Source organism: Pectinophora gossypiella, chromosome 5 (assembly GCF_024362695.1).
Source record: "Pectinophora gossypiella chromosome 5, ilPecGoss1.1, whole genome shotgun sequence".
Taxonomy (NCBI): Eukaryota; Metazoa; Arthropoda; class Insecta; order Lepidoptera; family Gelechiidae; genus Pectinophora; species Pectinophora gossypiella.
Window position 1 is genome coordinate 4,662,333 of NC_065408.1, and position 17,832 is coordinate 4,680,164.

The following is a 17,832-nucleotide window of genomic DNA, read 5'->3' on the forward strand; positions in this document are numbered from 1 at the left end:
ACCTACCCTGAACATTTGACAGGTCCGGTTTTTTACAGAAGCGACTGCCTTTCTGACCTTCCAACCCGCGAAGGGAATACCAGCCCAATACAAGTTATGTTGCATACCTCCGAAATGCATTTCTCGGGAATGTAGATTTCTTCACGATGATTTCCTTCACCGCTGAGCACGTGGTAATCATTTATAATCCAAACATGAATTCGAAAACAAATTCGAAAATTCGAACCTAACTGGGCTACTACGGATCGGAAGAACGATTATTGCCGAAGATAGAAGCACTGTACTGTGATGCGATGCCAATGTGTAATGTGTGTAAACTAACTTAATTAGGGGTATAGGGCTAGGAAAAGAGTCAAAGTAAGTACGATAAGCTGCAAAAGTCCAATCAATTTCTTGCAAAGTAATAAATTAACTTATTGCACTTAATACCTCCTGATTACATGTCGTTTCTGTGATAGACCAAAAAATATAATTCTGACAACTAATGATTCATAATTTCACCACTGTTTACAAATAATTCGCTGGGCTCAGTGACTGAACTTTTGCCTACGGAAGTTTCTTACAAATTTGGGCAATAAAACTTCAGCCAGCAATATCCTAACATAACAAATTAAGGACAGTATCACAAAGTATAGTGATAGTATTCGGTATGTATCCTACGGGAGTCAAACAATCAGAGGTCATTAAGCTAATAAGCGCCTTTCCAGGCTACGTTTCCCAAAAAAAATATAGATAGAGCTGTATAGAGTTGCCTTCGTTTAATCTTTTAATTTCATGGATAACAGACAAATGTATTTTTTATCTTTGTTTTTGGGTATAAATGATGACCCTTGTTATAACGCCCAGGGACAACAAATCTTCCACCCATTATTATTCTGATCAAAACAAAGAGAAGCAATATAGGTAGCAACATAATTCTGTACAAATAATAATTAAATTAATTAATAATAATAATAATTGTTATTAAATAACATTCGGATTAGATATTATAGATAATAAAATTATCATTATTTCAATAGTAAATTAAATACAATTAAATTAAATAATAATAATAATATGAATTTATTTTTATGTCTGCTCCTGCCATTACAATAATTATGTACTCGAGCAATGAGAAAATAGATAATAATCACGTTAAATATTTTTTTGGGGAATGTAGCCTGAAAAGTCCCTCATTTTTTACAAGCAAAAATAAAATGTTAATTAATTGCAATGAAAAAGTAAAATTATGGGTATTTTAAGATTTCTGCCTAAAATTGACATGTGTTCCATTTTAATGCCTGTCGATTACCCGTACTTTTCTTTTCCAGCAGATGACAAAATTAAATGACAGGCATAACTTAAAATAAAATTAGATATAGCACCAATATTTTTTTATTTTAGTTTTTATTATATTTATCATATTATTGCCAGCCCTAAATTAACCCCGGTGATGTCCGATTTCAAAACGTAACCTTAGTAATTTGTATTTCAGCGGCCGACGCGATTCTTTAACTGAACTTGCTTCTTGACCCGAATTGTAGTAAGGATCGTATTATTTTAATGAGTTCGTCTAAATTCTACTTAAATCAGTGGCTAATTTTAGTTACCTTAGTGAGACTTTGATCACCAACAACGGTGTAACTTGACATCTTTTAGACATTTTCGAATTTAAAGTGAGTTGATTTTAATCAGATTTAGTGCAAATGGTATTTGTGAGTTCGTGTGATAAGTTTGATTATACAATGTTTATAAGTGGAATACCATTTTCTAATGTCAAGTGTTGTGTATTAAATAATTTATTTACGTCTTGTTATTAATAAATGTTTATATATTTCGTTTGCAGTTCTAATTAAATATCTATAAAAAGTAAATATAATAATAAAAATAGCACCTACCATTTGAATTTTGTTGATATAAAGTTTGTATAGAGCTTGCTTGACAATGTTGTACGTTTAATAGAATTATGAGATCATCATCATCATCATCAGCCGTACGACGCCCACTGCTGGGCATAGGCCTCCCCCAAGGATCTCCACGAGTCAAAGATATTGATATTCATTTATTTTTTAGAAATGATTTATTTTACGAAAATTCATTTTACGTGACATTTTCGGTAAAATATATATTTACCCTTAATTTACCTGAACTTCACAAGAAATCTGAAATAAATATTTGATTTGCTAATACGTAAGCAATTACGAGGACCGTCTAATATAAAAGGATGTCTCCTAACAAACGGCTCAGTTTGAACCATAACGCTGGTATTCTGTGAACCTTATAGAGAGGCATACATTATTTCTTACTTATTACAATTATTAATTTCAATTATAAAGCAAACAAAATTGCTTCATGTCAAATCTCTCTTTTTAATACGCAAATTAAACATGTCACCATAAAAAAATAATTAATTAGAATTTGAATATTTTTTTTATTGTTTAAGGTGTTTGGAGATCTCAAAAGCAAGATGACTTCAGCAGTACAAATGTTACCGATGGAAAAAGAAACATCGTTTTGGGAATTCAAAGGGAAAGGTACGTTAATTTCAGTAATTCCCGGCAGTACAAAAGGCGCAAAAGGAAGAGCTTTATCAGCTAGCCTGTAGATAGGATCAGAGTACAAAAAAAAAACAATTAAAAAAATGAAAGCAGCCAGTAATAACAGGAAAGTGTCTTTACTATTAAAAAGTTTTTACAACGGGAACATTCTCACTTTGGTAACAGTAGTTAAATTATTTAGGGTCTGACCTTTGACCACTTGCTGGTTTCCGATAGGTAACCAATTAGATATGTCAAAAGGTCACCACGCGAGTCTTTTATTCAGAAGATTGCGGGTTTGAATTTTGGGTTGAACTGCTAACACTGAATTTGAATTAATTTTGAAGTTATGTGACGAAGGAAATCATCGAAACATATGGTTCCAAAAGCCGTTGGTCCCGGTTACTACTGGGGCCTTTGGAGACTCAACAATAATCCTGACACCAAGGTTGTAGAGGTTATAATCGATATCACAACCCACATAATAGAAAAAGAAGAAGATGAAATTTAACGCTTGAGAAAGTAGAGTTTCTTACCTATCTAACTTTTTCTCTCTCTTTCTGTCTATATGCGGGCAGCAGCTAGTGATGTTTTAGTGAAACTAGAAATTTGTAAGTTGCTAAAATTAGCATCATTGCTATAGCGATTATCGTCAGGATGGTATATTACGTCTTTTATATCACCAACGTTTATAACTTCCTTCAATAACATGACCGAAACAATTCCCAGATAATTCGCGTAAGCAGGCTTATCTCTGTAAACGGGAACATCGTCGTCATTATGATTTTCCTCTTTTAATTGTTTTAACTCCAATGCATCCCGTTATTTTACGTCAGCAACTTTACTTTAATTTTCCTATTGTCTCTTGCATTTTGTTAGTTATTTAATTATTGCCTTTGTTAATATTTACGAATATTTTAGTTCCCCATATTATTAATTGAGTAATTTTGGGTTAGCGAATAGGTTAGGTGAGGGGTTTTAGGCCACGGGCTTTAGTCAATAGATACAGTGTTGTTGTTGGTTGGTTGTTGGTTGTGAGGTTGGTCATCCACCTCACAACCCACACGATAGAAGAAGAAGAAGAAGTGTATATAGATACAGTGCATGGTACCTACCTACGTACCAATGGTCAGGCGACGGTTACATAATGTTATTATACTTACGCTGTATCTATTATACAAATGTAAATACGTAAACATATATTAATTATGTATTATATTTAAATATATACAATTATATATGACGAATTCAGTGGTGGTGTATTCGTCGCGTTGTGTTTCATGCCACAAGTTCTAATAACCTCCATAAATTGTATCTCTTCTTTTGCAGATCCATCTATCGACTCCTATTTCCTGATGTCAAGTCCTGTACCGGTATTGATAATAATTTGTGCATACTTTTTAATGGTCGCTGTTGGACCTCGTCTAATGAAGAACAGGGCTCCATTTAAATTGGAAAAAATATTACTTGTCTACAACGCCCTGCAAATTCTTGTGTCTGCATCACTTTGTTACCAGGTAAGGCTTAAATCATACCGTTTCGTAACGTAAACATTTCGCATTCTTTGCAAAATTTAAAAAAATATTAAATATTCTTATAAATATTCACAAAAATAATTATTGGAACGTTGTGGATGAGGGCAGCGGTGGATCAAAATACTTACTATAAAATATTACTGTCATGTTGTTTCAGATTGTAAGCGTAGGTATATTTAAAGATGGATTTCTACATGGTGGCTGCCATTACCCTATGGATACAAAGGATCCCATGGTAAGTACCATTTATAATTAAGTATATTACAATGTAGAAACTATGGTATTATAATTAAAGCACATAATAACGGGTTCTTACCGCGTTTAAATGGGGATATGAGACTCCCGATATTTCGACACTGTTGCAAGTGCCATGATCATGATCTGTCTACCCTCTTTCTCTGCCGCTTGTTTGTCTCATATCCCCATTTAAACGCGGTAAGAACCCGTTATTATGTGCTTTAATTATGATAATAACCGCGTAAACTTAAAACAACTATGGTATTGCCAACTATGGTAGGAAAATATGTGTTCATAAGGGCCCTAACCCAATCAATTCGACTTTTGAGTTAGAATTCATTTTTAAACCATAGACAAGTATGTCACGTGGTTTGTAGGATTTGTGTACGGTTAATGGCAACAGGCTCGCCCCCTATTACGTGGGACTTAAACATAGCTAGCGAGGAGTAGGTGTATATACTATACACCTCTGCCTTTCTCTTTGAAGACACAGGCGTGTTACTGTTTTATCATAATATAATGTATTACTCCCTAATTATATTCGTGAATTCAATATTTACCGACTCAAATTAAAACATTTACGTAATTCGCACTTACAAAATTATGATAACAGATGCAAATGCTATTCTTCATACGTATATATATATATATATATATATATATATATATATATATATATATATTATGGGGGTGGCTAGCCAGGTGTTGAAGTAAAACAGTCGGATCTCGGGGTAATCTTTCGTTTAATGGGGTGATTGTCACAAATTATTCCGATTTCACAAGACCTTTACAAGATTGGCACACAAATTAAGAAAGGGCGCGTATATCGTGCGCGTGGTTCGCAATCGTCCAGAGAAAAGAAAAAGTAATGAAAGTGACAGATAGCGGGGTCGCGCGGGGGGTGGCGCGGCATGCTCATTTAACAATTAAAGCGCGCGGGCATACGACCGCGCGAGGCTCGTTCGTTTCGCCGACCCAGACAATGTTCGGTAGGCCGGGTTGCTATAATATTATATATATGATACGGTTTTGGTAAATAATACTTTTTAAAAATTTACCCCTTTCATTTTCATAAAGAGGAAAACGACGAGTTCAAGACATTTTTTTTGACCAATTTGCTTGCCAAATTTGGCACCATTCTTCCCTCTTGTTTTTTTTCGTCCACATCAATCCTGGTCCTTCATTTGACTTACAAAATGATATTTATTATTCCAGCTCATATTCGGAACATACATTTATTTCTTCACGAAAATAACGGAGCTTCTTGATACGGTGTTCTTCGTTTTAAGAAAGAAAAATAATCAGGTAAGTAAGTATTTTTGTTAAACTAACAAACGAAAGTATCGTCACATCGCGGCCACTTCACACAATGATGTAATTTTTACCGTGTGCCACCTAACGTATTAGTGCAAGCGAGACACTGTCTGCGCGCTCTTTCTCCCTTACTCATCAGCAGCTTACGGCCATTTAAGACTCAAATAAGTCATAAGAGATACGATTTAGTGCAGTGTGGAGAGTAACCGTTCTATGCGTAGCTAAGTATATTCTTTATTCTATGGGATCGTCAAAATCGACCTGCAGCCAATATTACTATAACTGCTACTACAGTAGGCGTCGCGTCGCAAGGCAGTGTAGTGCCAGGTTAGTGTGTGTTAGTATTTTAGTAACCTACACAGGTATTACATTACCTTAAAATAATGTAAATATTTCACTATACTTTTAACAACATGCAGGTAATATTATTATTTGCTCTAATAAGACCTACAGGCGTTTATGTAGATTATAATTTACCTGTAACCATAAATAAGAAATAATACTTCGTATAGGACATATATACTTCGCTCCCCACCAGCGTCTTAGGTAGGTTTACCTCACCCCCCTATGTCATACTTTAGTCTTCAATCGTATAGACGACAAACGTCACACACAGATATGCGCGTGTACGATAATGTAAATGTGTAGTGTCTGTGTAAAACGAGGTTTATTGTACGAAATGTCCAGGGTGTGTTATAACTCAAACTAAATCGCCATTCGCCTCTCTCGATGGAAAGATTGTTTAGCATTTAAACGGAAGTTGACAATAATTTTCAACACGACTCCCAATCTACCTCTTTTTTCTTTCCAGATCACGTTCCTCCACGTCTTTCACCATGCTTCTATGGTCCTCTACATGTGGAGCTACTTGAAGTATGCTGCTGGTGGCGATGGAGCCGTCTTAGCGTTCCTTAATTGCATCGTTCACGTCACTATGTATACTTACTACCTCCTCGCTGGTCTTGGGCCTAGATTCCAGAAGTACTTGTGGTGGAAGAAATACGTCACAGAGTTGCAGCTGGTAGGTACAAATAAATGCTAGGAGTCTCAAATTTTGCATGAGGGTTTCTTTTAGGATATAGATGCTCACTAAGACCCCCAAACTCTTCCATCCCCTTTTAGTCCCTCAGAGTGGTAAAGTTTGTATGAAACTTAGTTTATTAGGGTTTCACGCAAACGAAGTCACTGGTATATGTTATGGAGATGAAATGAGATGAGATGAAATTAAATGAAATGAAATTAAATATATTGGAATATGTAAGTAGAGGGTCTCATAACGCCTGTACTGTCTAGAGTATCTAGGCTCATGATAATTTCTAGGGCCTGATTCCTGATAAGGACAAGTCAAAATGTCTTTATGAGACTAGGCATATTGCAGACTGAACGTTTTTCTAATAGTAAGATAAATCTGGCCATTATTTACTTTAGTGGTAAGTAAGTAAAAGCTAATTCAGGAATATTTAGTGACTATATCATATTACGGTGAGGTGTGAGTACTTAGTTCATCTTGCGATAGACGTACCTCTGGCTAGTCGTAAACTTAAGTTATGTTAAACAGACACCAGGGGTGATGAATTTGGTAATCACAATGTTCTTTTTTATCGTGTAGGAAAAGAATAATCAGTTTATGATAAACGTACCTTTTCTCTTTCAGATTCAGTTCTTACTAATGCTCTTCTACAACGTATGGACATTCTTCTCCCCAAGATGCCGGTTCTCTCCAGTCTTCACCGGAATTATTTCTTTTAACGTCACCGTATACTTAGCTCTCTTCCTCAATTTCTACGTTAGTAGTTACAAAAAGAAAAATAAAACTAAAGAATGAATTAATAGGCATGATTGTAAAGTTAAATATTTTACTATTAAGTAGGTATCGCGTTAAGTGTAAAATATCTTAATATTTAATAAATAAATATTATTTTAAATAAAGTCTTATATAAATATAGCAAGCTGTACGGCTTTTAGACTCAAGCAGTTTTTGTTTTCTCTTTTTATCCTGTTGTCAAATTATTGTTTTTTCAAACGAAGACATATTCCTAATTTAATAATTTGTTTGCGTTATTTTGTAAACGACTGTTCTTTTGCAAATGTAAATATAATTAAAATTACAACTAATCGATATCCATACTAATATTATAAATGCAAAAGCAATTCTGTCTATATTTATCTGTCTGTCTGTTTATCCTTTCACGTTAAACCGATGAACGTTGGTATGGTTGAGACGAAGTTTGATAGTTATTTTCTCGAAAATCAGCCTGATTTAAATGATGTAGAAAAGAAAAGGGCTCGCGAACTGTGGCGGAAAATTATTTCACTAACCTAATCTTTTTACATGTGCATATTAAAAGTGAAATATCACTCATTTATTAATCAGGAAATCTTGGAAACTATTTTACAATCTTTAAATTTGACAGGTAGACTCCTTATAGGGTGTATCCGTTAAAAAAGGGTTTTAAAAACTCTAACCTAAGGGGTTACCCTCTTAACAGGGTTGGAAGTTTGTATGAAACTCATATAATATTAATATTAGGATTTCACACGAACGAAGTCACGGGTAACAGCAAGTTTATTATAAGTAGATGTAAATTCTCTGATATTTCATTACATTTCAAAGTTAAAGCGTAAATAACATTTGGCCTTTATGTCTACCTATTTACAGGTTCTACTGTATAGTTTTTCAATTACAGGATTGTAAGAATGTCAGTCACATGTCTAGAAAAAATTGTTGCATTTTGATTTTTTTTATAATTAATTTAATTAAGTGATAAGAAAATTAATACTAATCCAGCCAGAATGCTGTTGGACAATAAAGTGTTAGGAGATAAAGAATCCTTTTGGGAATTTAAGTCTAAAGGTAAATATATTTCTTCCACACAAACAATACATAAAATTAGCTGCCTAATAACTGGAGCATAAGACGTAGACTACAATGTAAACCGTCTCGAACTTGAGCGAGTATAATTATTATCTACAACTGCCGGGCACCCGTCCCGACGTCACCCGTACCCACGAGCTCTGACCTGGTGTGCGCGTGGAAAACGCTAAAGGGGCGGCCCAAAGAGACCTGGTGGCGTTTGGTTGACCGAGAGTTAAAAACGCTCGACATTTCATGGGACCAAGCTACAGAGGCTACAAAAGACGTTATTCAAACCCTACATCCCAACACGGGATAAACGGATTTAAAGAGAGAAGAAGAGACTGTCGGGCACAGGGTATTATTCGGTCATGAAACATATCAGCTACGACACCATGTTACTCCAGAATTCCAGGGATTCCTGGTCGGTGCTTCATTAAGTTTGGTGGAGTTGATCTAGTAAGACAATACACTTGCAAGAGATTTCAGAGTGATAGAGCCTATCAATGAATCAAATAGGTATCTAGCTGGTATGCAAACCGTTTGACGTGTGCTGTCAACTTATTTCTGCCGGGTTATTGGCCAATGTCAAACTTTTAGAGTGTTGTTTTAAATTTGTTCAGAGGCGTTTGTTCCTTAAAATTTATGCCTGTCAATTACCTGTCCCTTTCCTTTTCGGTGGATAATAAAATGACAGGTTAACTTAAAATAAAATTAGGTGGTGTATACTGGACGCATGACTATTTACATTGAAAAATAGCCAGCAGCAACGATTTTACGTGCACTTCGAAGCACGTAGGAAAAATTTAACCGTTTTTAATTACTTTTTCAGATCCTCAGATTGACGCCATGTTTCTTATGTCGAATCCAATTCCACTAACGCTGATATTGAGTACTTACTTCCTGATAGTTTCAATTGGACCTAGAATAATGAAGAATAGACATCCAATGAAATTAGATAAAATATTAATTGTCTACAATCTCTTCCAGATTATTATGTCAGGAATTATCATACATAAGGTACTTACATATTTTTTTCTTTTTTATTAAAAGATTTGAGTGTGTTTGACCCCGATCCAACCTGGGCTAAAGCAATATTGTGGTCTGAGGTGGCGACTTTCACCCAAAGGTTGCCTGGCAGAAATTGCTGTTTAGCAATAAAGCCGCCTATTGTGCTTATGTTTTTATTTGTATGTTTATGTCCTTTGTATATGTCGTTGTGCAATAAAGTATTATTGATTGATGGAGGTGGAGCACGCAAATTCACAGTGCCTATTCACTCTTGCCTTGAAAATCCCAAGTTGAAAATGGCCTTGAAAAATAATAATTATTAATACATGCTATCGCTTCTCCCGAACATAATCTTTCAGACGATGGCCTGAGGATGGGCCCACAGACCCTTAATGCGCTGCCACTAACACATTACAGATTAATAGTCTCATAAATTAATCTTCTTCTTCTATCGTGTGGGTTGTGAGGTGGAGTACGAACCTCATCAACCGTGGTGTCAGGGTTATTATTGAGCCGCCAAAGGCCCCTGACATGGCTATACATACATACACCAGTAAGTAGTAACCGGGACCTGCGGCTTAACGTGCCTTCCGAAGCACGGATCATCTTACTTTCGGGCAATCAGGTGATCAGCCTGTAAATCGTAAATGAATGAGAAAGAAGGAAGGAAGTAAGTGAACTGCGTCAGAATCGAAGCAAATGGAATTCCATAGTCTCTGCTTACCCCGGTGGAAAATAAGCGTGAGTTTATATGTATGTATGTATGTATGTGTATAGTATCAAATACTTATCGGTCAGATAATAAAATAAGTATTTATATCAGATATTTATCTGTTAGGTAAACAACTTCAACCAGTGTTGAAATTTACACTTAGAATACGAAAAAGATAATTATCCTGCTAATATACTATGAGCAATTCTGCTTTATGACTAATTCGATATTTGTATTTTGTAAGTATTTGTGATTTTATAATCGCGAATTATATTTTTAGATAGTACGAGTAGTCAAAATTTTTCAAGATGGAATCATATACGCTGGATGTCGGTATTCAGTAGATACTAAGGACCCTGAGGTAAACTTATTATTATTTATCTTATCTAGCCTACTCGATCCCACTGCTGGGCAAAGGCCTGCCCTTGATTTTTCCACTCCCCTCGACTTTACGCGATTTCCGGCCGATTCATCCGCGGCCTGCCTGGAGTTCTATGCCCGCCTTGAATATGGGTTTCCTCACGATGTTTTCCTTCACCGCTGAACACGTGATAATCATTTATGATCCAAACATGAATTTGAAAACAAATTCGACAATCATTGGTTTAGGTCTGTGCTGGATTCGAACTTGCGACCTTAAAGTGAGAGGGAATCGTTCTACCAACTGGGCTACCACGGTTCTTATTATTTATTGGTATTTATACTTTACCTGAAATCTACATAGGTCTTTATTCAATCCTATTGTATTTATTTATTTTAATGTAAAGAAGATTGCAATCACTGTCTGGGTAATAGGCAGGTAAAATAAAACATAGCACCACGCTTGTATCCCCAATGGGGTGGCCAGAGCTGTATATTTTATTTACCCACTCATCGCCAGCTATGTTTATGTCCCTTGGCAGGTAAACTGTTGCTATCTAAATCCTTTCAATAGGTACCTACAAATTAGTGCGGCTTCTGGTGACAATTACTCCACACTTAGTTCCATTGAAATCCGCGACACTTCTTTCGTGGTGTTTACTCTACGTAAGATTCAGCGTGCGCCGCCATTTTTCAAAGTCCACCAGATGGCGCTCCGGCACCAACTTCCACAGTAAAAACTGTTTGATCCCTTATTTCATGGTCGTGTTTTTCTTAACATAATAAGTGTGATGATAAAGCGGTCAGGTGCGCAGACGTTCGCGCAAAACGCAAGCGCACACAAGTGTACAATATTATCTAAGATATAAATATTACATGCAACGACTTATTTTTCAGTTACTGTATGGAACCTGGCTGTTCTTCTTTACAAAAGTGACAGAACTTCTTGACACAGTATTCTTCGTACTTCGGAAGAAAAATAACCAGGCAAGTTACCCCCTCACATATACTTCATTTTGTTTCTTTTTTAATTTCGTGGTTAATTTAATATTATCTATTCCATTTTATCAAATTCTGCGATGTCGTAGAGTAATAAATGTGGCAGAAGCAAGAGAAGAGAAATAGGCCTGTACGATTCTAAGTGTAACGATGCTACTTACGAGTACCAATTAAATAAATAAATTTTTGAGTTTGTGTTTACATAACTACTACTATTGACACACATATACAACATACTGCGATCCGTGCTTCGGAAGGCACGTTAAGCCGTTGGTTCCGGTTACTACTTACTGATGTAAGTAAGTAGTCATTACATGAGTCATATCAGCCTTTGGCGGCTCAACAGAAACCCTGACACTCGGGTTGATGAGGTTGGTAATCCACCTCACAACCCACACGAGAGGAGGAGAGACTACTACTATTATCTACTCTGAACCGGCGTGCGGGTACAGAACGATTGATGAATGTGGAGGAAGCCAGAGAAGTGTATCAGGATCAAAGCAAATTAAATTCCATAGTCTCAATTATCAATTATTTAATGCATTCCATTTAGTACAATGGGGGTATTACATAGGCATAGGAATATGGACCCTGTAGGGCACAGCAACGTTGAAGGGAAGAGAGGAAGGACTTATCATTTAAAAATTCTCTCCTCTCCCGCATCCCCGGCGTCTCTGCTTACCCCGGTTGAAAATAGGCATTTGATTATGTATGTACGATCACGAGCATTAATATGCTTTGGTACCATGTCACATTAACTTTTTTGACAAATTGAACTGTAAGTCTCACTAAATGTCAAATATGTTAGTGCGACAGAGTCCTAAAGTGGGTACATTGTATTGCTCATGACTGTACGTGGTAACATTGCAATTTACCTCAACAGATCACCTTCCTACATGTATACCATCACGCTTTGATGGTGGTCTACATGTGGAGTTACCTGAAATACGCGGCAGGAGGCGACGGACCAGTCCAAGCTCTGCTCAACTGCACGGTCCACACCGTCATGTACTCTTACTACCTCCTGGCCGGCCTAGGGCCAACCTTCCAGAAGTATTTGTGGTGGAAGAAATACGTCACTAAATTGCAATTGGTATTTTATTTTACATTTTTTTTATAATATCTAAATATATAAAAGAGGAAACTGACTGACTGACATATCAACGCACAGCCTAAACGGCTAAACGTAGGCACTTGAAATTTGGAAGGACGTAGCTTAGGTACCGTAGAGGTGCACTAAGAAAGGAATTCCAGAAATTCCCACGGGAACGGGAATTAGCGGGAAAATCCTTTTGTATGAAAAATCTAAACCACTTAAGTTAGACGCTTGAAATTTGGCATGCAGGTACCTTAGTTAACTTAAAGCTTAGTTGCAACAGGATATTGCAAAATTCCCATGGGAACGAAAGTTAGCGGGAAAAAACATTTGTATGAAAAAATCTAAACCGCGTAATATAGACACACGCCACGCGGACGAAGTCGCGGGCAAAAGCTAGTACAATACTTATATTTGCTGATAACTAACTGATGGATTCAGAAATTATTCGACATATACTGCCTAACTGTGTACTTTAGCTGTTTTTTTCCTGACAATTGAAAATTTTATCACTGGCTAAATTTAGACAGCTCCATAAACCTTCTCGTACATTGTACTTTTTTGGCGGCGTGGGTGTGCTGCCACCAAAGGATGTTTTCGGGGTAAGTACCGAACTGAGCATAGTACCCCGCTAGCCACTAGTTGGTAGTGTGACTAGGGATCGACGATCCAACAGTGTTGTGTTGGAGGTTGTATATATACAACCTCCAACACACGCATATGCGTCTTGTTGTGTAAACTTCGATGTCGCGTTTTACGACTGCTTGAAGACTGCATTATTGAATGTGGCGCCATCTGTTGCATGTGGGCGGAACTAGGTGGCCAACTAGTTGGGTCCGCCACACTTTCATAGTTTGCGAAAATATTAGACCTAATTTAGGCTATTTTGAAATTTAATTCCCAATTGAGATAGTCCGTAATAAATAATCACATAATGATCTAGTAACCGTGTTGTACCGAACTTTATTTAGTTTAATCATTCTGTGAATCTATTTTAAATACCATTTATCTAGGTACCTATAACTTTTCTGAATCCAGTTGAATACACCTTGTTATAAACCATTTTTGTGAAAAATTATCCGCTCAGTATAATGGGCTAGTTCCCAACTATTCAAATCAGTTACTTTTTGCTAATGGTCAAAACATGAATAATTTCATGTTTTGACCCTATGGAATTTGTATGAAAAAGTACACTGTGACGTCATAGAAAAACGTGACAAAATATCGAACTTATTATCACGTTTTTCTTGATTTAAATTCATAAATAAGTTTAGGAGAAAAAGAAAATGTTTTCCAACAGTTTTAGATCTGTCTTTATTTAGTAATCAGAATTTGATAATTTAGCTTTCACCTTGGAAACTAACCAATTCCTCATCTTTGTTTCAGATTCAATTCGTAATAATGCTTCTGTACAACGGCTGGACGTACTACACTCCTAGATGTCAATTTTCTGGAGCCTTCAGCGGATTTCTTTCCGCCAATGTCACCCTATTCTTAATTCTCTTCACCCAATTCTACTTCAAAAACTATAAAAACAAAAATAAAAGAATATAAAACTAATGCGTTTTCTCACTTTTCTCTCTGTATTTGAGTATGAATTTGTAAAAAAATCTGTACTCATTCATAATATCGAAACCACTTTAAAAATATTTTCGTACCGTGTTACTAAAATATAATATATTATAGTACCTATAATTACGTAGAAGTTTTCGTATTAAGATTGAATTGGAATTTTCTTTAAAAAGATACAAATTATGTACTTAAACTTTAAAATTTTTCAACTCAAACGCCTGAAAATTAGCAATCGAAACAATGCTCTCATGAATCCATCAGGGTGGCAACCGCTTATATCAACTGCATCTTGACTGACGACTCTTGATTTCAATTATCTAAGTCACTTAATTTAGAATTATGTACGCAACGTCATTTTTCTACCTTATATCAAACAAAGACGCAGACAAAGAGTATAGTAGACACTACAAAAATGTTTAAAATAGTTAATTATTTTATACAACAAAAAATAAAATTTGTTAAATAACATTAACCCGGGCAAATGCAGCGCGGGCGAAGTACCTATGACCATACAAAATGTTACAAAATGTTTCTTATACAATGTTATACAATAATTATTAGATGCTGCGATGTTTTCATCAGACTGTGTTGGAAACATCAATCGTAACAAAAACATAATTTTAGTAAATTATTATTATGAAACGTTCAACATTAATCTTAATAATTTTATAACAGCTGTAAATACGCTTCCACACATATACCATACAACACAACTGACAATGAAATGTGTAGGTAGATACCTAACAAAGACATGTAATAAATTACTCTAAATCTGAATAATAAATAAAATATTGTCTCGTCTAACGTCATGGGTTAATAATTACTGAATTGAACTCTAATAGACGCTTGGTCAGGTTCCAACACTCCATGAATATTATATTCCAAACATAATATCCCGTGCTGCTAATCATACCAGAACAGAAATTGAGAAAGAAGAGTAAATAATACCTTGGGCTGGTAACCTGTTAGTATAGTTATATTCAATGAAATAGACTAATCTTAATGGTTGACTGGCATCTTCTGTTTTATTCTGATTTTATCGATGTTATTGTACTGCTAAAAGCACCTTCCATAGACCCTGCAATACAGCGGCATATAGGAACCTCCAATTTTGCTACATTTAAGAAGCAACTTTTTTTTGACGTGACTTATTGTAGATTTGCCGCAGATGCCATTAACTACTTGGCCGGAATTACTGTAGCAACAGTTATATCTGTATGTTCAATAATAAAATATTTTTTAATGTATGTGTGTGTCGGTTTTATTAAAAGCATTTGATTGACTTGATCACATTTTTTTTTGTCTACTTAGTCAATATTCTTATCTTATCTTATTTTAGCCTATTCGATCCCACTGCTGGGCAAAGGTCTCCACTTGATTTTTCCACTCCTCTCGACTTTGCGCAATCTCCAGCCAATCCTTCCGATAAGCAATATCCGAAGCAAATCAGCAAAAAAAAACGCCTAAAACAACAGCTTCCAATTTGTTGAGACGTAAAATTAAATTTGAATCACCAACTAATGGTAAGTACTGGGGGAGGGGGAATCCCTCAAGGACCAATTCTGAGCCCTTTACATAATATGAAATTAAGAACATAAATATTCTGTTTTAAAATTTTTAAAACACACACAATGAGAATGATTTGGAAAAATGTGGTGACCTATGACGCTACGGGTAAATTAACCGATTAATGAATGACAAAAGGTAATTCGAAACGTCATTAGATAAATAAATTGCTATTATTAATAATTCATGCGCATTTTTAATAGAGTTAACGAGGCTGACTTGTGTTCTAGCACTTCCGGGATATACAAGGATATAGGTTATCTCCTAAACATTCCAAATTTTTGGTTTCCGTGTCAAGACGGGGCTTTACTACGAAACCTGCGCTGTATGTCTGTCTGTCCAACTTCCTAAGAACCGTAATACTTAATAGAAGTAAAAAATTAATGGGGAACTCTAATACAATTACCTAATAGTGGTTTTTACCGATTTTTATTTTGAACGATTTACGTAATAGACTAAACTTAGTATGGTAAAAGTGCAGTCTAATGTAAGTAGGTATAACAAAAAACTTTGTTTTTTTTTAAAACACTATCATTCTTTGAATAATAATTTGGTTGTGACCTTCCACATCACTACAACGAAAAATCGTTAGATGGCTTTTGACTTGTTGTGCCTATTTGCAAAAGGTTATAAGTACGATGTTATTTAAATGTGGCACTCAAGCGCTCGCTCTTTTCGTACTCTGATCTCTGATACGTGTTATATAAAAGATTTGAGTGAATGATTAATTCAAGGAGAACAATTTCCGATTTAATAAAAACTTTAAAAAAATCAAATGGGTGTCAAATGAAAAAGTGCTGGAAAGAGTTGAAGAAAGGAGAACCATATTGAAGACTATAGAGAACCGGAGAGGAAATATGATTGGCCACCTGATACGACACGGTTCATTAATAACAAACATTATAGAAGGAAAAATTGAAGGGAAGAGAGGAAGGGGTAGTTCTAGGAAAACATTTATGAAACAAATAAAAGATAAGGTGCAGGTCGTGTCGTATCGGGAAGTGAAGGTTTTGCCGGGAAGAAGAGAGGAATGGTGATTACTCTACCGACAAGAGCGCCTCTTAAGTAGAGAGAGAGAGAGAGAAAACTGAAATTGAATTAAAATTAAGACTCGGTGGTGTCATGGATAACATGCTTATCCCAACTTGACAATATCTGCGGGTTCAAGTCCCGTCCGGACCAGATTTTTCGATTTCATTTTCACTTTGGCTGCAAGATATCAAGTCACCATAAAATGCAAAAGGAAATTGAAGTTTCAAGAACTTGTTTCGTGTGAAGATTTTTACTTATACCTTTAGTAATTTTATGCGGTCAGTGTTCTTACATAAGCAAGCACTTGGGCTCATGCCCTAATAAGTTTGTATACTTAGTTAGCGCAATTACTGTACTAAGTAAGTGCTTTGCCCTACAACGATAATATCTATAGAATTCTACACTGTTCTGAGCGCTGTTTAGAGCAGTGGTTCTCAAAGTATGATCTACTAATACAAATTGACTAACTCGTAACCCACCTCTATGGTTACATTTCCATGTAACCATTGACATACGATAAACTGCAAAAGTCCAATCAGTTTCTTGCAAAGTAATAAATTAACTGGTCGCACAAGACCTCATGGTTACATGTCGTTTCTATAGAAGACCAAAAACACCTACAAAAACAGATATTTTTTAATTATGACAACTAATGGTTCATAATTTCACCACTGTTTACAAATAATTCGCTGGGCTCAGTGACTGCGCTTTTGTTCTTTGATTGTACGGTCACGAGCATTAATATGTATACACTTCGGTACCATGTCACATTAACTTTTTTGACGAATTTAACTGTAAGTCTCTCTAAATTTCAAATATGGTAGTGCGACAAAGTCCTAAAGTGGGTACATTATATTGCTCATGACTGTACATACATAAACTCACGCGAGAGACCACGGACTGCTTCGATTCTAATACACTTCTTTTTCTTCCTCCACATTCATCAACTGATTCATATACGCATGCCATTTCAGAGTAAATCTAAAACCGTTAACAATATGAATAAAGGACTTTTCAAAGACCAAAAA

The 17,832-nt window shown here is 35.6% G+C and overlaps 1 protein-coding gene across 1 annotated transcript; it reads left to right on the forward strand.

The window, feature by feature from the left end:
• Positions 1–3,384: 3,384 nt before the first annotated feature.
• On the forward strand, positions 3,385–14,194 carry LOC126366929 (uncharacterized). Its single transcript, XM_050010273.1, has 11 exons — positions 3,385–3,699; positions 3,846–4,033; positions 4,209–4,286; positions 5,504–5,593; positions 6,414–6,623; positions 7,257–7,425; positions 9,289–9,476; positions 10,460–10,540; positions 11,437–11,526; positions 12,422–12,631; positions 14,021–14,194. The coding sequence occupies exons 1-11, from the start codon at positions 3,621–3,623 to the stop codon at positions 14,186–14,188; spliced, it is 1,551 nt and encodes a 516-aa protein (XP_049866230.1). The 5' UTR covers positions 3,385–3,620; the 3' UTR covers positions 14,189–14,194.
• The last annotated feature ends 3,638 nt before the right edge of the window (positions 14,195–17,832 follow it).